Source organism: Salvelinus namaycush, chromosome 24, assembly GCF_016432855.1.
Source record: "Salvelinus namaycush isolate Seneca chromosome 24, SaNama_1.0, whole genome shotgun sequence".
In the NCBI taxonomy this organism is placed as follows: domain Eukaryota; kingdom Metazoa; phylum Chordata; class Actinopteri; order Salmoniformes; family Salmonidae; genus Salvelinus; species Salvelinus namaycush.
This window is the reverse complement of record NC_052330.1, coordinates 13,503,422-13,529,591: the sequence shown is the minus strand read 5'-3', so window position 1 is coordinate 13,529,591 and position 26,170 is coordinate 13,503,422. Positions and strand designations below refer to the sequence as shown.

Here is a 26,170-nt window from a genome sequence, read left to right as displayed (position 1 = left end):
ATCAGAGATACAGTGGTGGTGTTTTTGTCAGGTCTCATTTATTTATATTGCACGTTGCTGTGCAGAAGAGCACAAAACTACAAAAGGAACAGTAGCAATTAACATGAGGTGAGGGGCAGTGAGCAGGTTTTACTCAAGGGCAACAGCAGTACTATATTCTTTCTCAAGACAACAGGACATGGTGTGTTTATTTATTTGGTTCTTACAGCAGGACGAGCTCTAGTTACACAGGAATATACAATTACTTGTAATAATATGATCAATGATGACAGGTTTCACTTCTATTTCTAGTTGACCGTGTGAAGTCATCCTGAACATTCTGCTTCGTGTAGTGGTGCACGGTGGGGTGTCCTCCGATTTCTACTTCACCACTCTAGAAAGGAAAAGGTCAATTAAAAATCTAAACCCACTTCAGGACATTTGTCTCCTATCACTTTAAAATGTACTTGCTATAAAGCCTGGTGTGATTAGTAAGATTATTATTGGTCCAATGACAAAGAAGCACTCACACAGTGGTCTGTTTGTAGAGGTCTAGGGCCTGTTGTGCCACCACCTCAGAGAACTTGGGGTCATTCCAGGGGATGTCTCCAGGCACACTGAAGGTCATGGCAGGGTTGTCAAACAACTGGACAGACACATTGGTGTCCCCTGGCTTCTCAGGGTCCTCTGTGTCCTTGGACATGACCTTGGAGGAATTCAAGACGTAAGTCTATTCATAAGACCATGTTACAAAGAAGTAGGATACAACGCATTGCAGACTATGGAGTCTCACCGTTTCGATCTTGAAGATTCCATCCTTGTTGGTGTTGTTGGCCAGGGCAGACACCCAGCCAAACTGCTTGCTGAAAAGGTCCAGCAGGCTGGAAGTGTTGGACATCTGCTCCTCAAATTTCCTCAGCTGCTTGCTGTACTCCTGAGTGAACTTCTCTGCCATGGCCAGGGCCTGCTCCAGGTCCTTCTTCAGAGGACCAGCCAGAGGCTTCTTACCTGAGCAGTCTGGAGGAGAGAACCACATTTCATGTAATACACAACTCTATAGTCAACAGAGTCACTGGTGTCCCTTTAGCCCTATACCAGCAACTTTGTGTGATGTAATAGCAACTTGTTATACCTATTCAGAAGGCCAAAGTTAGCTTAAGGAGCAGTTCTCTCTCTGTGGGTCTTACCCCAAGAAGTTCTGGAAAACTGTTGAAGACCTGAAGAATAAACCCTACTCACAGCTGCCCATGTCCCTTAATGTTGATGTGGTTGTTACTGACAAGGAGCACATGGCTGAGCTCTTTAATCACCACTTCATTAAGTCAGGATTCCTATTTGACTCAGCCATCCCTCATTGCCTGTACAACATTTCCTCATCTCCCACCACTTCTAATGCGACTAGACCCGATGCTCCTCTTTTTACCCTGCCCCGCTACAAAGTTTCTCCTTGCAAGCTGTCGCTGAGTCTAAGGTGCTAAAGGAGCTCCTTATACTTGACCCCCAAAAAACATCTGAGTCAGATGTTTTAGATCCTTTCTTCTTTAAGGTTCCAGCCCCTATCATCGCCAAGTCTATCTCTGACCCTTTTAACCTGTCTCTCCTCTTTGGGGTGGTTCCCGATGCTTGGAAGGCAGCCACGGTGCGTCCTTTATTTAAAGGCGGAGATCGAGCTGATCCTAACTGTTATAGGCCAATTTCTATTTTTCCCTGTTTATCAAAAGTATTTTTGGTATTTTATTAGGATACCCATTAGCTGTTGCAAAAGCAGCAGCTACTCTTCCTGGGGTCCACACAAAATATGAAACATTACATAATACAGAACATGAATAGACAGAACAGCGCAAGGACAGAACTACACAGATAGGCACACGTACCCTACATATCAATACATGCACACAAACTATCTAGATCAAATAGGGGAAGGCGTTGTGCCGTGAGGTGTTGCTTTATCTGTTTTTTAAAACCAGGTTTGCTGTTTATTTGAGCAATATGAGATGGCATGGAGTTCCATGCAATAATGGCTCTATATAATACTGTACGCTTTCTTGAATTTGTTCTGGATTTGTGGACTGTGAAATGACCCCTGGTGGCGTGTCTGGTGGGGTAAGTGTGTGTGTCAGAGCTGTGTGTAAATTGACTATGCAAACAATTTGGGATTTTCAAAACATTAATGTTTCTTATAAAAAGAAGTGATGCAGTCAGTCTCTCAACTCTTAGCCAAGAGAGACTGGCATGCATAGTATTTATATCAGCCCTCTGATTACAATGAAGAGCAAGACATGCCGCTCTGTTCTGAGCCTGCTGCAGCTTAACTACAGTTGAAGTCGGAAGTTTACATACACCTTAGCGAAATACATTTAAACTCCTGACATTTAATCCTAGTAAAAATTCCCTGTTTTAGGTCAGTTAGGACCACCACTTTATTTTAAGAATGTGAAATGTCAGAATAATAGTAGAGAGAATGATTTATTTCAGCTTTTATTTCTTTCATCACATTCCCAGTGCATCATTAGTTTACATACACTCAATTAGTATTTGGTAGCATTGCCTTTAAATTGTTTAACTTGGGTCAAATGTTTCGGGTAGCCTTCCACAAGCTTCCCACAATACGTTGGGTGAATTTTGGCCCATTCCTTTTGACAGAGCTGGTGTAACTGAGTCAGGTTTGTAGGCCTCCTTGCTCGCACACGCTTTTTCAGATCTGCCCACAAATTTTCTATAGGATTAAGATTATTGCTTTGTGATGGCCACTTCAATACCTTGACTTTGTTGTCCTTAAGCCATTTTGCCACAACTTTGGAAGTATGCTTGGGGTCATTGTCCATTTGGAATACCCATTTGCGACCAAGCTTTAACTTCCTGACTGATGTCTTGAGATGTTGCTACAATGTATCCACATAATTTTCATTCCTCATGAAGCCATCTATTTTGTGAAGTGCACCAGTCCCTCCTGCAGCAAAGCACCCCCACAACATGATGCTGCCACCCCCGTGCTTCACGGTTGGGATGGTGTTCTTCGGCTTGCAAGCCTCCCCCTTTTACCTTCAAACATAACGATGGTCATTATGGCCAAACAGTTCTATTTTTGTTTCATCAGACCAGAGGACATTTCTCCAAAAAGTACGATCTTCGTCCCCATGTGCAGTTGCAAACCATAGTCTGGCTTTTTTAATGGCGGTTTTGGAGCAGTGGCTTCTTCCTTGCTGAGCGGCCTTTCAGGTTATGTCAATATAGGACTTGTTTTACTGTGGATATAGATACTTTTGTACCTGTTTCCTCCAGCATCTTCACAAGGTCCTTTGCTGTTGTTCTGGAATTGATTTGCACTTTTCGCACCAAAGTACGTTCATCTCTAGGAGACCGAACGCGTCTCCTTCCTGAGCAGTATGATGGCTGCGTGGTACCATGGTGTTTATACTTGCGTTCTATTTTTTGTACAGATGAACGTGGTACCTTCAGGCATTTGGAAATTACTCCCAAGGATGAACCAGACTTGTGGAGGTCTACAAATTCTTTTCTGAGGTCTTGGATGATTTCTTTTGATTTTCACATGATGTCAAGCAAAGAGACACTGAGTTTGAAGGTAGGCCTTGAAATACATCCACAGGTACACCTCCAATTGACTCAAATGATGTCAATTAGCCTATCAGAAGCTTCTAAAGCCATGACATCATTTTCTGGAATTTCCCAAGCTGTTTAAAGGCACAGTGGACCCACTGGAATTGCGATACAGTAAGTTATAAGTGAAATAATCTGTCTGTAAACAATTGTTGGAAAAATTACTTGTGTCATGCACAAGGTAGATGTCCTAACCGACTTGCCAAAACTATAGTTTGTTAACAAGAAATTTGTGGAATGCTTGAAAAACTAGTTTTAATGACTCCAACCTAAGTGTATGTAAACTTTCAAATTCCACTGTACATATGAGATGAGTAATGCAAAACATGTAAACATTATTAAAGTGACTGGTGTTCCATTATTAAAGTGGCCAGTGATTTCAAGTCTATGTATATAGGCAGCAGACTCTAATGCGCTAGTGATGGCTATTTAACAGTCTGATGGCCTTGAGATAGAAGCTGTTTTCAGTCTCTCAGTCCCATCTTTGATGAACCTGTACTGACCTCGCCTTCTGGATGATAGCGGTGTGAACAGGCAGTGGCTCGGGTGGTTGTTGTCCTTGATGATCTTTTTGGCCTTCCTGTGACATCAGGTGCTGTAGGTGTCCTGGAGGGCAGGTAGTTTGCCCCTGGTGATGCATTGGGCAGACTGTACCACCCTCTGGAGAGCCCTGCGGTTGCGGGCGGTGCAGTTACTGTTCCAGGCGGTGATACAGCCCGACAGGATGCTCTCAATTGTGCATCTGTAAAAGTTTGTGAGGGTTTTAGGTGCCAAGCCAAATTTCTTCAGCCCACTGAGGTTGAAGAGGCACTGTTGCGCCTTCTTCACCACACTGTCTGTGTGGGTAGACTATTTCAGTTTGTCAGTGATGTGTACGCCGAGGAACTTGAAGCTTTCCACCTTCTCCACTGCGGTCCCGTCAATGTGGATAGAGGGGTGCTCCCTCTGCTGTTTCCTGAAGTCCACAATTCATCTCCTTGGTTTTGTTGACCTTGAGTGAGAATTTATTTTCCTGGCACCACACTCCCAGAGCCCTCACCTCCTCCCTGTAGGCTGTCACGTCATTGTTGGTAAGTTAGCCTACTACTGTTGTGTCGTCTGCAAACTTGATAATTGAGTTGGAGGTGTGCTTGGCCACACAGTCATGGGTGAACGGTAAGTACAGGAGAGGGCTGAGTATGCACTCGTGGGGCCCCAGTGTTGAGGATCAGCGAAGTGGAGGTGTTGTTTCCTACCTTCACCACCTGGGGGTGGCCCATCAGGAAGTCCAGGACCTAGTTGCACAGGGCGGGGTTCAGACCCAGGGCCATGAGCTTAATGATGTGCTTGGAGGGTACTATGGTGTTGAATGCTGAGCTATAGTCAATGAACAACATTCTTACATCGGTATTCCTCTTGTCCAGATGGGATAGGGCAGTGTGCAGTGCGATGGAGATTGCATCGTCTCTGGATCTGTTGGGGTGGTAAGCAAACTGAAGTGGGTCTAGGGTGACATGATATCAGTGGCGTGCCGTGGGCCTGGGGCCTGGGCCTTCAGTGAGGTCCTACACAGTCCCACCCGAATTAATCCACCTCTTATTACCATCATTATGATGCCATGGCTCTAGACACTATACATTTAGACAGAAACGCAGTATAACCAGGTGTTGCGTCACCTTGAAATTGACAAAAATTGACATTTTTGGGTAAACAGTGTTTACCCAAAAACATGACACAATCAATGAGTCTTTTCAATATTTCCCTATTTTTCTTCACCTTTTCATTGTGCAGCTCCGTTGCCCTGTGCGCTTGTTCGTTGAGCTGTAGATCCACTCGGGTGTCCCCAAAAGTTTTCAAAAGCACCATTGCTTGTAAGTGCCCAGCCGTACTTTGGTGTCTCGTTGCTGCCTTGGTTAGACAACTCAAGTTTGCAAAGCCAGTGTGGCTCCAAACACCAAATCGATCACTTGCAAATAATAGGCATTCCCAGCAGTACAGTTTGCAGTGCTTCTCGGAGCCTGTGAGCCATCGATAGCGCTCGTAGTTGGAACTTTGAAAGTGGCGAACGAACCCCTTTCCCGCCTGTGACAGGCTTTGTAGCGTCAGCGTCCTCTCCTTACAATGTCTAACTTTTCTTGAAAAGTTCGTCTTGAGAATGGCGTTATAATTATATCCTCGACGAAATCGATATCTTCTCCTCCTTCCGCCATTGTGGGTTGAAAAAACAGCTTAGTAGTACGCATATTAATTCGTTTATCAAATTCAGTTTCCTAGTTCTGAGGTTCTGCATAGACCTGCCCATAGGACCTGCCTCTCAATATTGGTAATCCAATCAAAAGACGTGCACGCACTACGCCTGCTAGCTGGCTCCTGTGTAACACTGGAGCCAGCCAGCAGGTGTACAATAGCCAACTCTAAAGCTGATTGGGCAGATTTTAGACCCCTGGCAACACATGATGGCTGAATATGATTGGATAAAAGATCTAACATAAAGACCAGCCCTCCAAATCTCAACCTGGGGCTGGAAGCAGTGCAACCAAGAGGAAAGCTATGAAATGAAGAGTATAACTCTTACTCTGGGGAATAATTTAATACATATTTGTGGGAAAATATATAAAAAAATAATAATTATATTCTGATGATGTTTAGGCCAGCAGAGAAGGCCTTGCTGGCCCTGACGGCCCACCACTGCATGATATGATCCTTGACTAGTCTCTCAAAGCACTTCATGATGACAGAAGTGAGTGCTACGGGGTGATAGTCATGTAGTTCAGTTACCTTTTCTTTCTTGGGCACAGGAACAATGGTGGGCATCTTGAAGCATGTGGGGACGGCAGACTGGCATAGGGAGAGATTGAATATGTCCGTAAACACACCAGCCAGCTGGTCTGCACATGCTCTGATGACGTGGCTAGGGATACCGTCTGGGCCGGCAGCCTTGCAAGGGTTAACACTCTTAAATGTCTTACCACGGAGAAGGAGAGCCCACAGTCTTTGGTAGCAGACAGTGTCAGTGGCACTGTAATATCCTCAACGCATGCGAAGAAGGTGGTTAGCTTGGCCAGAAGCAAGACTTCGGTGTCCTCAACATGGCTAGTTTTCCTTTTGTAGTCCGTGATTGTCTGTAGACCCTGCCACATACCTCTCGTGTCTGAGCTGTTGAATTGCGACTCCACTTTGTCTCTATACTTACGTTTTGCCTGTTTGATTGCCTTGCGGAGGGAATAGCTACATTGTTTGTGTTCTGACATATTCCTAGTCACCTGCCATGGTTAAATGCGGTGGTTCGCACTTCAGTTTTGCGCGAATGCTGCCATCTATTCACGGTTTCTACTTAGGGTAGGTTTTAATAGTCACAGTGGGTACAACATCTCCTATACACTTCCTGATAAACTCAGTCACCGTATCAGTATATTCATCAATATTATTCTCGGAAGCTACCCGGAACATATCCCAGTCCGCGTGATCAAAACAATCTTGAAGCGTGGATTCCGATTGACCTGCATTGAATAGTCCTTAGCACGGCTACTTCCTGTTTGAGTTTCTGCCTATAGGAAGGGGGGAGCAAACTGGAGTCGTGGGCAGAATTGCCGAAAGGAGAGCGGGGGAGGGTCTTGTAGTCATCCCGGAAGTTGGAGTAGCAGTGGTCAAGTGTTTTAGCAGCGCGAGTACTACAGTCAATGTGTTGATAGAACTTCGGCAGCCTTTTTCTCAAATTTGCTTTGTTAAAATCCCAAGCCACAATAAATGCAGCCTCAGGATATGTTTTTTCCAGTTTGCATAAAGTCCAGTAAAGTTCTTTGAGGGCCGTGGTGGTATCGGCTTGAGGGGGGATATACAGGGCTGTGACTATAACCGAAAATAATTATCTTAGGAGATAATATGGTCTGCATTTGATTGTGAGGCATTCTAGGTCGGGGGAACAAAAGGACTTGAGTTCCTGTATGTTATCACAATCATACCATGAGTCGTTAATCATGAAACGTACAACCCCGCCCTTCTTCTTCCCGGAGAGATATTTATTCCTGTCTGTGCGATGAACTGAGAACCAAACTGGCTGGACCGACTCAGACAGTATATCCCGAGAGAGCCATGTTTCCTTGAAACAGAGTATGTTACAGTCCCTGATGTCTGTCTGGAAAGAAACCCTCGCCCTGAGCTCATCAACATTATCATTGAGAGATTGAACATTAGTGAGTAATATACTCCGAAGCGGTGGGTGGTGTGCAAGCCTACTAAGTCGGACTAGAAGACCACTCCGAGTACCTTTCCTCCGCCGACGGTGTTTTGGGTCGGCCTCTGGAATCAGTTCAATTGCCCTCGGGGGTGCGAACAAATTATCCGCTTCGGGAAAGTCGTATTCCTGGTCGTAATGCTGGATGTGCTGGAAGGTTACCGCCACTCTGATATCCAATAGTTCTTCCCGGGTGTATGTAATAACACAAAACATTTTCTGGGCTAATAATGTAAGAAATAATACTTAAAAAACGAAATACTGTGAAGTTTCCTAAGAGCTAGAAGCATGGCAGCCCTCTCTGTCGGCGCCATTTCAAATGAGTAGGCTAGCTGCTATGCCAAATAGCTCCTCAGACCCGTCCTTGTTCGGCAGGATCACTGGACAGAGACTAGCAGTCCCAACAACTGCGTTGCGGGATCCAAACAAAAAAAGTTAGCTAGCTACTAATACACTTTCAAAACAACAAACTTTTAAAAACAACAAATCCGAGCTCTCCCTTGTTCCGCGTTTAAAAGTGTTGGAAAAAGTTGTCAATAATCAACTGACTGGCTTTCTTGATGTCTATAGTATTTTCTCTGATATGCAATCTGGTTTCCGCCCAGGATATGGATGTCACTGCAACCTTAAAGATCCTAAATTATGTCACCATTGCCCTTGATTCTAAGCAATGTTGTGTTGGTATTATTTTGACTTGTCCAAAGCTTTTGATATGGTAGACCATTCCATACTTGTGGGACCGGCCAAGGAGTATTGGTGTCTCTGAGGGGTCTTTGGCCTGGTTTGCTAACTACCTCTCTCAAAGAGTGCACTGTATAAAGTCAGAACATCTGCTGTCTCAGCCACGGCCTGTCACCAAGGACTCGATCCTAGGCCCCACACTCTTCTCAATTTACATCAACAACATAGCTCGGCGGTAAGCTCTCTCATCCATTTATATGCAGATGATACAGATGATATATGCAGTCTTATACTCAGCTGGGCCCTCACCGGATTTTTTGTTAAACGCTCAACAACAAAGATTTCTTAGTGTACAACACGCTTTCTCTGCCCTTAACCTTGTTCTGAACACCTACAAAACAAAGGTAATGTGGTTTGGTAAGAAGAATGCCCCTCTCTCCACCGGTACGATTACAACCTCTGAGGCTTTAGAGCTTGAGTTAGTCACCTCATACAAGTACTTGGGAGTATGGCTAGACGATACACTCTCCTTCTCTCAGAAAATATCAAAGCTGCAGGCTAAGGTTAAATCTAGACTTGGTTTCCTCTATCGTAATCATTCCTCTTTCACTCCAGCTGCCAAACTAACCCTGATTAAGATTACCATCCTACCCATGCTAGATTACGAACATTTATAGATTGGCAGGTAAGGGTGCTCTCGAGCGGCTAGATGTCCTTTACCATTCGGCCATCAGATTTGCCACCAATGCTCCTTATAGGACACATCACTGCACTTTATACTCCTCCGTAAACTGGTGATCTCTGTATACCCATAGCAAGACCCACTGGTTGATGCTTATTTATGGGCCTCATTCCCCCCTATCTGAGATACTTACTGCAGCCCTCGTCCTCCACATACAACACCTGTTCTGCCAGTCACATTCTGTTGAACGTTCCCAAAGCACACACATCCCTGGGTCGCTCCTCTTTTCAGTTCGCAACTGGAACGAGCTGCAAAAAACACTCAAACTGGACAGTTTTCTCCCTTTATCTCGTCATTCAAAGACTCAATCATGGACACTCTTACTGACAGTTGTGGCTGCTTCACATGTGTATTGTTGTCTCTACCTTCTTGCCTTTGTGCTGTTGTCTGTGCCCAATAATGTTTGTACCATGTGTCATGACTGTCCTGTTCGGGTCAGGTTACCATGGACCACAGTCCTACAGAGATATCTCTCACACCCACTACAGGGGGGAGATAGGGAGATGAGGGGTTTTATGACACCTCACGCCCATTGTAAATCTTAAGGCAGCAGACAAAATCCTTTGTCCTCTCAGTGTGGAGGTTTGGAATGTGTGAGTGGGCCCTATGGAGAATCTAACTCAGAACGATAACATGCAATAAATGGACTTTGGGAAAATATATTTCATCAGCAGAAATGGTGGTAATAACGATAGATGGAATATGAAAATGAATGTCGTTTTTGTTATGTTATTAAAAGTTAAATGACGACATTATCACGAAAACATTGTAACTTGAAGAGTTTCCATAATATGCACATGATGTATACATATTGTATGCTGTGTGGAAAATGTCCAGATCAAAAAGAATGTTTTGGAAAGGTGAACTGTGAAATGAGTTGTCTAAGGTCTGAGTAGTCGCAACCCCAAAACGCAACATGAGGTTGAGGAAGACAAAATAACCTCTTAACAATTTTTGCTACGGATGAGTAGCTGTGTCTAAGAGGATGAATTCAAGCAGGACCACCCGGTTATTCTATCCAAGGAATCGTGTGTCTACACTGCTTTCATTCCCACACTGGAACCATCTATACAGTCGTGGCCAAAAGTTTTGAGAATGACACAAATATTAATTTTCACAAAGTTTGCTGCTTCAGTGTCTTTAGATATTTTTGTCAAATGTTACTATGGAATACTGAAGTATAATTACAAGCATTTCATAAGTATCAAAGGCTTTTATTGACAATTACATGAAGTTGATGCAAAGAGTCAATATTTTCAGTGTTGACCCTTCTTTTTCAAGACCTGCAATCCGCCCTGGCATGCTGTCAATTAACTTCTGGGCCACATCCTGACTGATGGCAGCCCATTATTGCATAATCAATGCTTGGAGTTTGTCAGAATTTGTGGGTTTTTGTTTGTCCACCCGCCTCTTGAGGATTGACCACAAGTTCTCAATGGGATTAAGGTCTGGGGAGTTTCCTGGCCATCGACCCAAAATATTGATGTTTTAGTTATCACTTTTGCCTTATGGAAAGGTGCTCCATTATGCTGGAAAAGGCATTGTTCGTCACCAAACTGTTCCTGGATGGTTGGGAGAAATTGCTCTCGAAGGATGTGTTGGTACCATTCTTTATTCATGGCTGTGTTCTTGGGCAAAATTGTGAGTGAGCCCACTCCCTTGGCTGAGAAGCAACCCCGCACATGAATGGTCTCAGGATGCTTTCCTGTTGGCATGACGCAGGACTGATGGTAGCGCTCACCTTGTCTTCTCCGGACAAGCTTTTTTCCGGATGCCCCAAACAATCGGAAAGGGGATTCATCAGAGAAAATGACTTTACCCCAGTCCTCAGCAGTCCAATCCCTGTCCTTTTTGCAGAATATCAGTCTGTCCCTGATGTTTTTCCTGGAGGAAAGTGGCTTCTTTGCTGCCCTTCTTGACACCAGGCCATCCTCCAAAAGTCTTCGCCTCACTGTGCGTGCAGATGCACTCACACCTGCCTGTTGCCATTCCTGAGCAAGCTCTGTACTGGTGGTGCCCAGATCCCGCAGCTGAATCAACTTTAGGAGACGGTCCTGGCGCTTGCTGGACTTTTTCTTGGGCGCCCTGAAGCCTTCTTCACAACAATTGAACCGCTCTCCTTGAATTTCTTGATGCCTGTGAAGCCCTTTTTGTGCAAAGCAATGATGACGGCACGTGTTTCCTTGCAGGTAACCATGGTTGACAGAGGAAGAACAATGATTCCAAGCACCACCCTCCTTTTGAAGCTTCCAGTCTGTTATTCGAACTAAATCAGCATGACAGAGTGATCTCCAGCCTTGTCCTCGTCAACACTCACACCTGTGTTAACGAGAGAATCACTGACATGATGTCAGTTGGTCCTTTTGTGGCAGGGCTGAAATGCAGTGGAAATGTTTTTTGGGGATTCAGTTCATTTGCATGGCAAATAGGGATTTTGCAATTAATCTGATCACTCTTCATAACATTCTGGAGTATATGCAAATTGCCATCATACAAACTGAGGCAGCAGACTTTGTGAAAATTAATATTTGTGTCATTCTCAAAACTTTTGGCCACGACTGTACACGGCTGATTAGTCGTCCGGAGAAGATTCCTTTTCAGAACGAGGGCCAGGAAACAGACCACTAAGAGAAAGGACACTGACATCGTATGGACAATCAGAGACTTACACCCGCTAACGAAAGAAGTGCCGTCATCAGAGAAGAGACCTTCGACAAGTAATTACATCATTATATTCTGACCCATAAGAGCAGCAGTTCGGGGCAAGGTGTTAGGGCTAAACTAAGCATAGTTTAAAAATGTATCCAAGTGTGCTTTTCTCTCGTGCACTCTCTCTTTCTAAATCCCCATTTTGTGTAACAGGTGAAACGGGAACATTTTTCATTGTACTAAGTTTTCATCAATAGCCTAGACTGTGTGTATGTGTATCTTATGTTATCATTTAGCATGTTAGTAAATAAATGATCAACTCAATTGGTGTGGTACGGAATTATTTAGTGAGACTCGGATTTGTGCAGATTCAGGAATTATGAGACTGTAGAGGAAATTAATTAATTAGCGACTGCTGTAAAATCTATATTCTGATATTCTTTGAATTAATTAGGGAAAGGAAACTCAATAAAAAACTAACTTTTCCCATGGTGCCCCAGGTTTCCGAGTTAATGATTACCTGACTAATTGAAACACGTAATTATAAACAGTTAATAATTAGATGAACAGCTGTCGTCACATAAATCAATACAACGTCACAACACATGTTTTGTGCTGCTACAATGCTGTGTTGTCATGTGTTTCTGCCATGCTATGTTGTTGTCTTAGGTCTCTCTTTATGTAGTGTTGTGGTGTCTCTACTGTCGTGATGTGTTTTTTGTCCTATATATATTTTTTTAAATCCCATCCCCGTCCTCGCAGGAGGCCTTGTGCCTTTTGTTAGGTCGTCATTGTAAATAAGAATTGGTTCTTAACTGACTTGCCTAGCTAAATAAAGGTTAAATAAAAAAATTAAAAAAAATACCTGACTCAGCCAAGGCATGACTTTGTGGTAAGAAAGAGAAAAAAAATCTGATGGGCTTTACCAATATCCTGGATCGCTACGCATTTTTCACACTCTCCTCGCAGTTTAATGCAGCCAGCAGAATTGCGACGTATCTCTCTGCAGGTCATACCGGAAGGCTTTGTCACAATAACATCCTCCTTCACACTCCCCTCTGTGGAAAAAAGAAGCCCAAGATCATTTATGTAAACGTTAACACCATGTTATTGTATAATAACAGTTGTTTAATTAGGACTGAGGTATACCCTCTGAGGGGTTGATGTCAAAGTTAGCGTCTGCGTCCATGACAGGCCCCATGGAGCCGAAGATATTCCGGGCCATGTCCATCATAGGAGCGAACATGTTGTGGAACCCATGGAAGTCTGGGTCCTGCAAAGCGGACCTGACCATACGGGAGCGCACCTCGCCCGTCTCTGCCATCTCTGCTCTCTCATTGGCCCTCTCACTATGACCCCAGATGCTGGGCATGTGGAAGGGGCTGGAGAACATGGGAGGGTTGAGGGAGCGCATGTGGTCAAACACCCTCAAGCTGTCCATGAAGATACTGTCCACCCCATCGGCCACGTCGGAGTAGCGCTCCTCCAGGTTCTGGAACCTCTGGCTCTGCTCCTGGTCCTCCCTCTCCAGAACATCCATGTTCTCCCCGTTGATCCAGATGGAGAATGGAGAGGTCCTGTTCAGAACCTCCTCCAGCTGAGAGAGAAACAGGAGAAAGCAGCTAGTACAACAGTGACCTATTTTATTTGGAAGGATTGTATAATAGCTTAAACATTGATCAGCTGTCCTGCATGTCTCTGTGTAAGTCTAGCTTACACAACATATTTGAACTACAATTCCAAACCAATGTGGAGATTGATTGATGATAGTTCTGTGTAGTTGAGGCGGTACCTGTCTGCCGATCAGTCCGGCGCCACTGCTGCAGGTCCTGGAGTAGTATTTGATGCAGGTGTTCTTCAGACAGGGCTTGCACTCCTCCCACAGAGACTGCATGGTGCCGTTACACACCTCCTGCTCCTCACTCAGTTTAGACTCCATCTCCTGAGCTGCCTTCAGAGCATCCTGGGAAACAAACACAGCAACTGAGTCAGTGGTCTAAAAAGAACTAGGTGACTATAGCTGATGAATTGAACACAAAATGTAGTGTGATCTTTAACTTATTTTTGTCCAAAACAGTGATGAAAGCTCATGGTACAGTGCGTTGCTCAAATGCACTGTACCTCTTTTTGCTGTTTAGTTTTCTCCAGGGCACTCAAGAACTTATTGTGATCATCTCCAGACCTCTCCATCACTGTCTTCATCTCCTTCACCCCACTGATGGCATTCTCTATCTGCTTGTCCAGGTATTTCACCCCCAGGAGAGAAATCTCTGCAGAGAACAATCGCTCAAAATAAATCTCCACTGCGACTTAAAAATATCCTGCATTATACAGTATACCGCTATTCTGAACAATTTGAAGATATTTAGTTATATGATGGCTTACGGCTTAGATCCTCCTTGGATGGAGGCAGCAGACACTCAGTAGATACCAGAAGCAAAGCAAGGCCCACTAGTGACCCAAAGACTCTCATCTTTACTGTTTCTTAGATACCAAGCGACTGATGCAGTACACACCTGAAAAACAGTCATGATACAATATAACTGGCAAAACCAAGATTTAAAACATTTATGGGGGGAAACGTCTATGGTAGCTACTTGGGGCTTAGGGTATTTCGGATGTAATCATAACACCTCTTATGAAAAGCACTGCAAAATGACCTCATAGTCCAGTGGTTCCCAAACTTTTTATAGTCCCATACCCTTTCAACCATTCGACCTTCAGCTGCGTACACTCTCTAGCACCAGGGTCAGCGCACTCTCAAATGTAGTTTTTTTGCCAACATTGTAAGCCTGCCACACACACACACACTATACGATACATTTATTAAACATAAGAATGAGTGTCAATTATGGTCAGTAAAGAAAACTTTAAGCTCGTCTCTCAATTTAAAAAAAAAAACGTGTCAATACTTTGCCCCTTGATAACCAGCCCACTTCTGTATGTTGTGAAAGCGTTACATGGTCGCTGCCCATATCATTGCATAGTGCAGAAATTACGCAAGAGTTCAGGGGCATTGCTTTAACAAAGTTAACCATTTTCACTGTAGTGTCCAAAACGTCTTTCAAGTTGTCAGGCATTCCCTTGACAGCAAGAGCCTCTCGGTGGATGCTGCAGTGTACCCACGTGGCGTTGGGAGCAACTGCCTGCACCCGCGTTACCTATCCACTATGTCTCCCTGTCATGGCTTTTACGCCATCAGTACAGATACCAACACATCTTGACCACCAAAGTCCATTTGATATCACAAAGCTGTCCAGTACATTAAAAATATCCTCTCCTGTTGTCCTGGTTTGCAGAAGAGGATGTATTCCTTAATTGACCCCCCATAAACGTACCGGACATATAACAGGAGCTGTGCCAGGCCCGCCATGTCTGTTGACTCATCCAGCTGTAATGCATAGAATTCACTGGCTTGTATGTGAAGCAGTATTTCTTTCAAAACATCTCCTGCCATCAGTGACAGTGTTGTTTGACAAAGGCATTGTCTGTATTGTTTTTTTTTGCCTTTCCCCCCAGCATTGTCCCAGCAATATCCGCGGCAGCAGGGAGAATTAAGTCCTCCACAATAGTATGGGGCTTGCCTGTCCTAGCCACTCCGTAGCTCACCATATAAGACTCTTCTAGCTCCTTTTTAATGGTATCTGTTGCTTTTATACATGTCTTACTACTCGAAAGTCGTCATAATTCTTGCTCAAAAAACTCCCATGGCTTATTTTTCAAATTGCATGTTTTGTTTCTAAATGTCTGCGCAAGAGTGAAGGTTTCATCGAGTTGTGAGATAGTACTTTTGCACATATAACACACTGTGGCTGAGCAATGCCACTACTCCCAATATAATTGAACCCCAAATCAATGTATTTCTCATCATATTTGCGCCTCTTCCGATGGTCCAATGTCCCTGTCTGTTGTTCGGTGCTTTACCGGGGTAAGGGGGCAGTAGCTCTTCGGCTGCATCGGATTCACAACTGTCAGTGTCCATGCTAGCTGGGCTAACAACAAATGTAGAATTACTGATGCTAGCATTGGATGTGCTCGTGGAAGCAGAACAACTTGTGTCGTCGACAGGTGCTGGCCTTACTTTCTTTAACTATTTATCCTTTTTCGAGCAAACGGAATGAGCAGCAGCAGCTACGTTTGGATACATACGGACCGTTAGTGGAATTCCCCCGAGAGCGTAACGGTTAATGTGATTGGATGTTAAATATTTGAATAGGCTACCTGTATTTGACATTGTGTTGTTATTTCGCTTAACACTAGATGGTTTAATTTTATTTTTGGAAGTGAAACGAGGCTACTCAGGCGAGGAAAAAAATACCCAAATGTATAGCCCCGTTGGAAAATATAAATGGACTGTTTCAAAATGTGTAAAATAGATGTGAATCACATTTTTATTTGGCGTACCACCGACGGAATTGCGCGTTTGAGAATACCTGTATTACCCCAGTTTGGGAATACCTCTATAGTCCACGTCTGACCTTGGTGTTGTTGTGATGTTGATATTACCCACTAGAGGGTAATGTTTCCCATATAACAAAGACAATACTGTGACACAGCATCATTTGAAACCTTTTCCTTTAATGCTGACATTTGCTGATTTGTTCCAAACGATAAAGTGTGTTTATACTGCATTACATCATAGACATTTCTCCTATTGTATACTTTTTAAATTTGATATAAGTATTGACATTAGGCTCAAGATAAACCCTGTGACATAGATACAATGCGGAGATTAGGGTCTGAATTCATTCCTTAGCGCCGAAGAGCAGCGTTGTAGCGCGGTTGAAATGTAAAGGTCATTTTCGATTGAGTCGATTATATGCAGCGTTTACTATGAATGCAGTCTCCTCAAACACAGAAACATTGCCTATAAAATTAAATCTCGCTACAACGCTGATCTTCGGCGCTAGAGATTGAATCCAGCCCTAGTGGGCGTTTATCTGATAGATCTCCCCGTTGGAATGGAACCGAAACAAACACAAATTCTTCTCCACTAATCTTTGTGATTAATCCAGTCAACCCTATAATCCCTTGTGTATTCAACACGCTCACTGTGCAACTTCCCAGAAAACACTGAATTGTTGGAAGAAAAAAAAGCCCAATGTTTAGATTTGGAAAACATGACACATTCTTCCAATTGTGGTACCATATATTCAATTGAAACCATTGAAGGAAATATCTTGCCATTAAGGGAAATGGCAAGATACAGACATAATGTTGACATTTTCAGACACAGGACTAGCCTTACATATTTTACAGGTCTGGGTGGATATAAGGGAAAATAATAATGGGAGAAAAAGAAGTTAATTACAAGTTCAAACAATGTCCTACTCATAAATAAGGTCCAATAGCACTTGTATGACTTGCAGGAAAAAGTACAACACCATTAATAGAACCCAGAAGTAGAACCCACAATTCTGCTCAATCAAGCAGATGGACTGAGCTCTGTATTAAAAGGGATTTGCACATTCTAGTATACTCCTACAAGGGGAAAAAAATGGGGCTTGAGAACTGCAGCGTCCAGACTTAATTGCTCTCTGCTCTGTCCATCTCACTCAAACATGCCCTGTGCAGCTACAATATCAACACAATAACAGCACTCTAACTCAGAGAGACTTTGTGCCTTTGAGGATGTTGAATTTAATTATCCAATTGTGTAGTCTTTATAGCAAATGCATTGGATAAAGCTTGCAGCCTTAAAATGTTGCGATATACGCAGTACATATCTGGGTCATTCACAGGCAGAGGCAGCAGCAGTTTTGAACAGAGGTCACCCATGAGTAAGAATGAGGAATAACAGTAACATCACTGTGCAGAATTTCTGCAGAATCAAATAGAAACAATATTTATCATAATAAACAACATGGCAAAAAATAGTACCATCAGCCCCAGGTACAATTCTAAAGACAAATCAAGCATTTCAAGGATACTCCTACTGCAGTTTTGTCTAGCGCAGCAGAAGGCAGCTGTGCACAGGGCTGATACCCTGAAGACACACAATATGCATTTTCCTCCCAGCCAGCCGGGCTGCCAGGCAGAAGAGGACCACTCACCTCCCTGTTGATCTTGCCTCTTCAGAGCGAATGAAGTGCAGTGAGGCCGTCTTCCGCTAGGTATTTATACAGGACCTAGCGGTGATGTTGACACTGTGATTCACGCCCTGTTGGTTTGGACTTTTCCAGAAGTTGTGTAATTCCCAGTCACAGCTCAGAAATGTGGAGCAGCCAGGAGTGGGCACTGTTGCACCGTGTGTCACTACGCTCCCTCTGGCTACTCTCTGGCTCCTGTGAGACAATGTAAATAGAGGGAGGATTGTGTAATCTTTGTGGGTCAGTGAACATGGTCTGGGCACATGGAGGAGGGGGCTTTCAAGATGATTGATCCTTATATTATCACACATCCCCATGATTCAGTGCATCTGCGCATCATTACACACACACACACATGGATCATCCAAAAGGAGTCAAATTCAAATTATAATGGTATCAGCCTAACAAATGCAAACATTTACTGTAACACCTTGTAGCTCTAATTCAAAACATATCCATAAACTCCACACTTGGCTCAAACACAACTGTACCAGGCTCCAGCGTCACACAAATTCATGACCAAGCACAGGTACGGGAATGTTGATGATGTGTTGCTGCTGAATCCAACAGGTTATAAAAGGGTTCTTTAATGAGCCCTGCAAATGTTAACCTCTTACTTTATGCTCTCATCATCCTGTTGCCAAGCTGAGCTCTACAGCCAGGCCAGTGGCCAGATGTCTCCAGTTAGGAATATACTTTATTTTTTCCTGTGACGCAAGATCATTACATAAGCTCATTCAGAAATAAAATGATATATAAGGATGAAATGGAAAAACTAGATTCCTGGCTACACTCCACCTAAAACACACAGAGAATAACAAGTTCTGGGCCCTAATGTTGAATGTCTGCTAGGGTGATATTTACTGTATGCACACACTCATACATTGGCACTGTGTCAGCAGTCTTCAGGGGCTGATTTGTGGTTTCAAATAAGAGGAAAGGTGAAAGTTCATTTGTGCAGGACATTACAGCTGGAGCGTCCTAGCAACAACACCTCAATTGGTCCAGTTTTATATTAATTCTCTCCTATTTGTGTTATTCTCATGCAAAGACAAATTTTGATTTTGAATATGGGTACGCACTTGACACACCAGTTTGAAGGATATAAATGAGATCATATATAAACAAACTTGAATAATGCCCTTGGCATCGGTCCTCATGGCTTGATGTTCGGTTTTGTGAAGAATAGAAAAGGACTCAGCCAAGTTTAGTGTCTACGCTCAAGTCCACAGACATGATTTGTCATCCACATCCAGACGAGCTCAGGGTTGATTTGTGATGGTGTCTGGCCCTTGTGAGAGATACTGTTGTGTTTAGGCGGGCAGACACTTCTCCTCTCTCCCCTCTATGGGCAGACCTCCAGCAGGCCCAGACCAGGGCAGAGCAAGACGTGCCTGGGCCTGCAGCCTCTCCTACCTCCTCCCTTTCTATCCCCTTCTCCCCTTCCCATTCTTCCCTTCTCTCCCCCCTCTTCTCATCTTTCATCCGCCATCCTTCTCCTCCTCTCCTCCCTTCCTTCCAAGTGCATGTGACCAGTCAAGGTCATTCACAGACTGAGACACAGTCACAGGCAGACGTGTGACTATCACTTCCCACAGAACACAGGGATCTCTTGAGACATGCAGTAGACACTCTCTCTCCCACAGTGATAAACTGCTGCTGGGAATGACAACACCTGCTCCCTCTGAGAAATGTTCTATTGCATTACTCTCAAAATAACACTGATTGCAAATCATGCTATTGATTTGTATCACTTTAATTGTTCATGCCTTGTTATACAGTGTCTGACCACAGCAGTGGGTTTAGAATGCCTTTAAGCTCGGTGGATGTAAGATTATTATGATGGCTGGTGTCTATGTGATGCAAGTGCCTTTGACAAGGATGCTTTCCATCAGTATCAGTGTATATGTACAGTAAGGCAAAAACATATTTTAGGACAATGAAAAATGACAGTAATCTATATTTTCTACTGATTCTCAGCGTCATAATGTATCCTCCTGCAGTATTAATCAAGAAGGTTCCTAGTAATTTCACATAGTGTCCACTGGGTGGCAGTAGATCTGACGTAAGAAATGCTGAGATGTGTATGTTCTCAGTAGCTGCTGCTATAAACGAAGGACTGGACATGTTGGGTGTGTCAAAACGTAGATCAATTATCTTTGCAGTGTGATAAATAGATGCAGTCCAGATACAAAACGTTTGAAATGCAAAAAAATGTGTGGAAAATTTAATCTTCAGTGCTTTCAGTAAAGCAATGTTCTCAATGTTTTCATTGTTTCATCATAGTTCTGTTTTATCTTCCAAGTCATTTAAACCATTCTGGGCTGTAGCCTAGTCCCCTATGACTGCATGGGCCAATTGTTTTCACTGTCTCTGAAGTTTGGCATCGAGATCAAAATCTCTTTGAAGTCATTATAGTCTATCCCAAGTCACAACTCCACAAATTGAATTCTGCTGGGGCTTCCTAATCTGCTAATGGAAGACTCAACATCCTAACTTGATATTCACTCTCAATCTTTAGAACCACGTGCCCTCAGTTTAGCTCAATATTGTGTTACCAGCTACCGCTTTTTTGATGTAGCCTACAATACTACTGCATAACATTACATAACTGGAAGTCAATGTCCTATTTACATAGTTTACATGACATAACTTCAGTAATTGCTCTTGAACCTGTGGTGAGTGCATTTTGACCTTTAGAAACATCATTAAAAGATCTCTCTACAAACAGCTGAATTACAGCTGCTATTAGAAACATGCAGGCATCAACATCTGTATGGATGTAAACACTGAAAGTGTTAAAAATAGTGGCCTCTTAACTCGAGCCAAGACGGCATCTCTCTGCATCACTGAAAAACCAAAGCAGTCATGAACTTCCCATTAATCAGTGGCCAGGCTATTTATTTGATAACAGATTATATCAACATAAAACTGCTATGGATTGAAACAAAATGGCCCCTGTTTATAAAGTCATGAAACTGGATTGGAATTTAGGTTATTACAAGATGGCCCGCCAGTAACATTGTTGTAAAGCTCAATCAAAGCTTGTATAGTATGGCTTAAAGAATATGTGATGACATGTCTGTACACAATCCAATGAGGTGCAAAAGTTAATGTGATGTATCAATCGCAGAGCGACATGACCGCTTGGTGTGAGCAAAGGGTAAGATACATTTGATTGTTTTGCATGTTTAAATAAAGAACTTGACAACAAAAACATATGCACTTGTGTAGGAACATCTTTTGCTTTTAGATATATTCAAAAAATGTAGTTCTCTTTTTGTTGCCTCAGGGCAACGATGTGCAGTTAGGTTACTTTTCAGGCCAACATCATGCTCAATGAAAAACATATAATTTGATGTAAAATGGTGGCCTTGGTCAATGCTTTCCAACATTTCCACTGACATTCACAGGCAAAGGACACAGAGACATTCTATGGGCGAAAGGAGCCTAATTCGTTAGAGCGTTGGACTAGTAACCAAAAGGTTGCAAGATCGAATCCCTGAGCAGACAAGGTTAAAATATGTCGTTCTTCTCCTGAACAAGGCAGTTAACCCACTGTTCTTAGGCTGTCATTGAAAATAAAAATTTGTTCTTAACTGACTTGCCTAGATAAATAAAGGTTAAAACTTTTTTGAGTAGTTAGGATCATACCCTCTGATAGTGAGGAAAGTGAGCTTGAGGACAGTGACAGCGAGGAAGAATGGACCCTAGAATCAAGTTTGAGAGGCAGTGAAATACTAGTTTATTCTCAATTTGTATTCTCTTATAAAAAATAGTGCTTGTTTCTACTATGTTTCACTTAATAAATGTTCAGAAAATATCACATTTTCCTTGGTGTTTTATTACCCTTATGGCGCAGCGTTGCCCTGTGGCAACAAGAACAATTCTGGGTGTGGGGGGTAAAGTGAATGTTTTTATTATTGCTAAATTATCAGAAAGCCTAAATCTTCCCCAAAAATAGAATGGAATATTTAAAGCAAATGAAAAACCAAAATGTGTGCAGTAGAGGCTCACATTACAACTAACAGACGCTGTCTGCATAGGAACTTACATCATATGGTTAGATCAATAATATTATGTCCGCTCTGCAAGACAAAAGGCCATTTCACAGCGGGTAGAGACAACTCCTTACCTTGTGATTATGGATTGAAGCAAAAACAGATGTTTGTCTCTGTCGCTCTCACACGCTCTCTCTTTCTGAGATCTCTTTCAAATACATTTTCTAAAGATGGAGCTTTATCAAGTCAAGCTGGAAGTGGAACCCATTTCTTAAGTAACAAACTGCTGTCAGAACCTTTTCCAAACAAAGGATTCTAGTTTATCCATCCATTGATTTACTGGCTATTAGGATCCCATCCAAGATCACAACATTTTGTGCATTCGCTGCATATTAGAAAATATCAGTGGAGCATAATAAGACTTAGACAATCACTAAGATAGGATGATAATAGACCAAAGTGGACCGAAGCAATTAAGAGGTTCCTGTTGGAACCATAGAGCAGCTGGATCATTTACTCTGTATGGGCCTTGAGATACAAGGAGAGAAGGACCCAGGCAAAAGGTTCACTCAGAGGTCAGAGAAAATCAAATCTAACGCAATTTTATTTGTCACATGCGCCGAATACAACAGGTGTAGACCTTACAGTGAAATGGTTACTTACAAGCCCTTAACCACAATGTAGTTTTAAGAAGAATAAGTGTTACGAATGTATTTACTAAAATAAACTGAAGTAAAAAATAAAATTGAAAAAAATTGAAAAAGTAAAATATATATTTTTTTATAATAATTGAAGAGCAATAATATAATTACAGTAGCGAGGCTATATACAGGGGGTACCGGTATAGAGTGAATGTGGAGGCTATATACAGGGGGTACCGGTATAGAGTGAATGTGCGGGGCACAGGTTAGTCGAGGTAATTGAGGTAATATGTACATGTAGGTAGAGGTAAAGTGACTATGCATAGATAATAAACAGAGAGTAGCAGCAGCGTAAAAATTGGGGTGGGGGGTAGCCGGGTAGCCATTTGATTAGATGTTCAGGAGTCTTATGGCTTGGGGGTAGAAGCTGTTAACAAGCCTTTTGGACGTAGACTTGGTGCTCCGGTACCGCTTGCTGTGCGGTAGCAGAGAGAACAGTCTATGACTAGGGTGGCTGGAGTCTTTGGCAATTTTTAGGGCCTTCCTCTGACACCACCTGGTATAGAGGTCCTGGATGGCAGGAAGCTTGGCCCCAGTGATGTACTGTACTGGAACGTACGCAATACCTTCTGTAGTGCCTTGCTGTCGGAGGCCGAGCAGTTGCCATACCAGGCGGTGATGCAACCAGTCAGGATGCATCTCGATGGTGCAGCTGTAGAACTTTTTGAGGATCTGAGGGCCCATGCAAAATCTTTTCAGTCTCCTGAGGTGAAATAGGCATTGTTGTGCCCTCTTCAAGACTTTCTTGGTGTGTTTGAACAATGATCGTTTGTTGGTGATGTGGACACCAAGGAACTTGAAGCTCTCAACCTGGTCCACTACAGCCCCGTTGATGAGAATGGGGGCGTGCTCGGCCCTTCTTTTCCTGTAGTCCACGATCATCTCCTTTGTCTTGATCACGTTGGGGGAGAGGTTGTTATCCTGGCACCACACTGCCAGGTCTCTGACATCCTCCCTATAGGCTGTCTCATTGTTGTCAGTGATCAGGCCTACCACTGTTGTGTCGTCGGCAAACTTAATAATGGTGTTGGAGTCATGCTTGGCCATGCAGTCATGGGTGAACAGGGAGTACAGGAGGGGACTGAGCACGCACCCCTGAGGGGCCCCTGTGTTGAAGATCAGCGTGGCAGATGTCTTGTTACCTACCCTTACCACCTGGGGGTGGCCTGTCAGGAAGTCCAGGATCCAGCTGCCCTGTCTGTCACACCAGCCTGTCTGTCACACCAGCCTTCGCTCCCCCTCCTGTCCAGCCCAGGCATTCGGCGTCGCCGGCATTCTAGCTGCTGCCGAACCTACTGGTGGCAAACACCCTTCACTCATCAACCCCGGACTTGTCTCATCATCATTACACACACCTGGTTCCAATCCCATTGCCCTGTGCCTTTTTGTTCCTGAAGATATATTTTGAGCACATGGGTTTCGTCCCACTTTGATCTATGGTGCTTAAATAAACTCAGTAGATCTAAACCTGTGACTGCCTCCTGCCTACTCCTCTCTACACCAGTGACCCTGTCCAGATCCACCATGTACTTCCTCAGTCATCCATATCTTGGTGACTGTTGATGTGACTAGTGCCCATATAGTTCACAGAGAAGCATCTGCCCTTTCTTCAGTGTGCTAACATTTTAGCATCTTGATATTATTGTTGGGAGTAATTGATATCATAGTTGGCATTGCATGATCAACACAGCCATATGGAGGGTAATTAGACGGCCTGGTCTCACATTATATTTTACAAAAATTGCACCAACATAAATTATAGCGCAACAAGAAACCTGGAAAAAGACGTATATTACTATACTTCCTCCAAGACAGGGCATAGTTAGCTAATATGCGTAGTAGTTGCTAATTAGCGAAAATTCTAAAATGCAACTTTAGCATAAATTAGCAACTACTTACTACTTTGCAACTACTTAGCATGTTAGCTAACCCTTCCCTGTCTAGAACCCCAAAGGCTGCGTGTTCAAATCTCATCACAGACAACTTTAGCATTTTATTTAATTAGCATCCCTAACTCTTAACTCTTTCCCTAACTCTTATATACAGTACCAGTCAACATTTTTGACAAACCTACTCATTCAAGTGTGTTTCTTTATTTTTACAATTTTCCACATTGTAGAATAATAGTGAAAACATCACACTATGCAATAACACATGGAATTACTACATTACTACATCATGTAGTAACCAAAAAAGTGTTAAACCACCCTTTGCCTCGATGACAGCTTTGCACATTATTGTCATCCTTTCAAGCAGCTTCACCTGGAATGCTTTTCCAACAGTCTTGAAGGAGTTCCCACAAATGCTGAGCACTTGTTGGTTTCTTTTCCTTCACTCTGCGGTCCAACTCATCCCAAACCATCTCAAATGGGTTGAGGTCGGGTGATTGTGGAGGCCAGGTCATCTGATGCAGCACTCCATCACTCTCCTTCTTGGTCAAATAGTCCTTACAAAGCCTGGAGGTGTGTTGAGTCATTGTCCTGTTGAAAAACAAATGATAGTTCCAATAAGCACAAACCAGATGGGATGGCGTTTCACTGCAGAATGCTGTGGTAGCCATGCTGGTTAAGTGTGAATTGAATTCTAACTAAATAACTGACAGTTTCACCAGGAAAACAGTCCCCACACCATCACACCTCCTGCATGCTTCACGGTGGGAACCAAACATGCAGAGATTGTCCGTTCACCTACTCTGCGTCTCACAAAGACACGGCGGCTGGAATCAAAAATCTCAAATTTGGACTCATCAGACCAAAGGACAGATTTCCACCGGTCTAATATCCATTGCTCGTGTTTCTTGGCCCAAACAAGTCTCTTCTTCTTATTGGTGTACTTTAGTAATGGATTATTTGCAGCAATTTGACCATGAAGGCCTGATTCACGCAGTCTCCTCTGAACAGTTGATGTTGAGATGTGCTGCTACTTGAACTCTATGAAGCATTTATTTGGGCTGCAATGACTGAGGCTGGTAACTCTAATGAACTTATCCTCTGCAGCAGAGGTAACTCTGGGTCTTCCTTTCCTGTGGCGGTCCTCATGAGAGCAAGTTTCATCATAGTGCTTGATGGTTTTTGCAACTGCACATGAAGAAACTTTAAAAGTTTTTGAAATGTTCCGTATTGACTGACCTTCATGTCTTAAAGTAATGATGGACTGTAATTTTGCTTATTTGAGCTGTTTTTGCCATAATATGGACTTGGTCTTTTACCAAATAGGGCTATCTTCTTTATACCACCCCATACAACACAACTGATTGGCTCAAAAGGATTAAGAAGGAAAGAAATTCCACAAATTAACTTTTAACAAGGCACACCTGTTAATTGAAATGCATTCCAGGTGACTACCTCATGAAGCTGGTTGAGATAATGCCAAGAGTGTGCAAAGCTGTCATCAAGGCAAAGGGTGGCTATAAAATATATCTTGATTTGTTTAACACTTTTTTGGTTACTAAATAATTCCATATGTGTTATTTGTTTTGTTTTGATGTATTCACTATT

General features: G+C 43.1%; 1 protein-coding gene across 1 annotated transcript; it reads right to left on the bottom strand.

Annotated features, from left to right (window-relative positions):
* Positions 1–16: 16 nt before the first annotated feature.
* LOC120019736 (clusterin-like) lies at positions 17–18,048 on the bottom strand. The gene is made up of 9 exons (XM_038963157.1): positions 17,936–18,048; positions 14,268–14,398; positions 14,004–14,152; positions 13,675–13,845; positions 13,032–13,479; positions 12,809–12,940; positions 773–996; positions 510–685; positions 17–373 (listed from the first exon to the last, which is right to left on the bottom strand). Exons 2-9 carry the CDS (start codon positions 14,353–14,355, stop codon positions 361–363), a joined length of 1,401 nt encoding a protein of 466 aa, XP_038819085.1. The 5' UTR covers positions 14,356–14,398; positions 17,936–18,048; the 3' UTR covers positions 17–360.
* Positions 18,049–26,170: the final 8,122 nt, after the last annotated feature.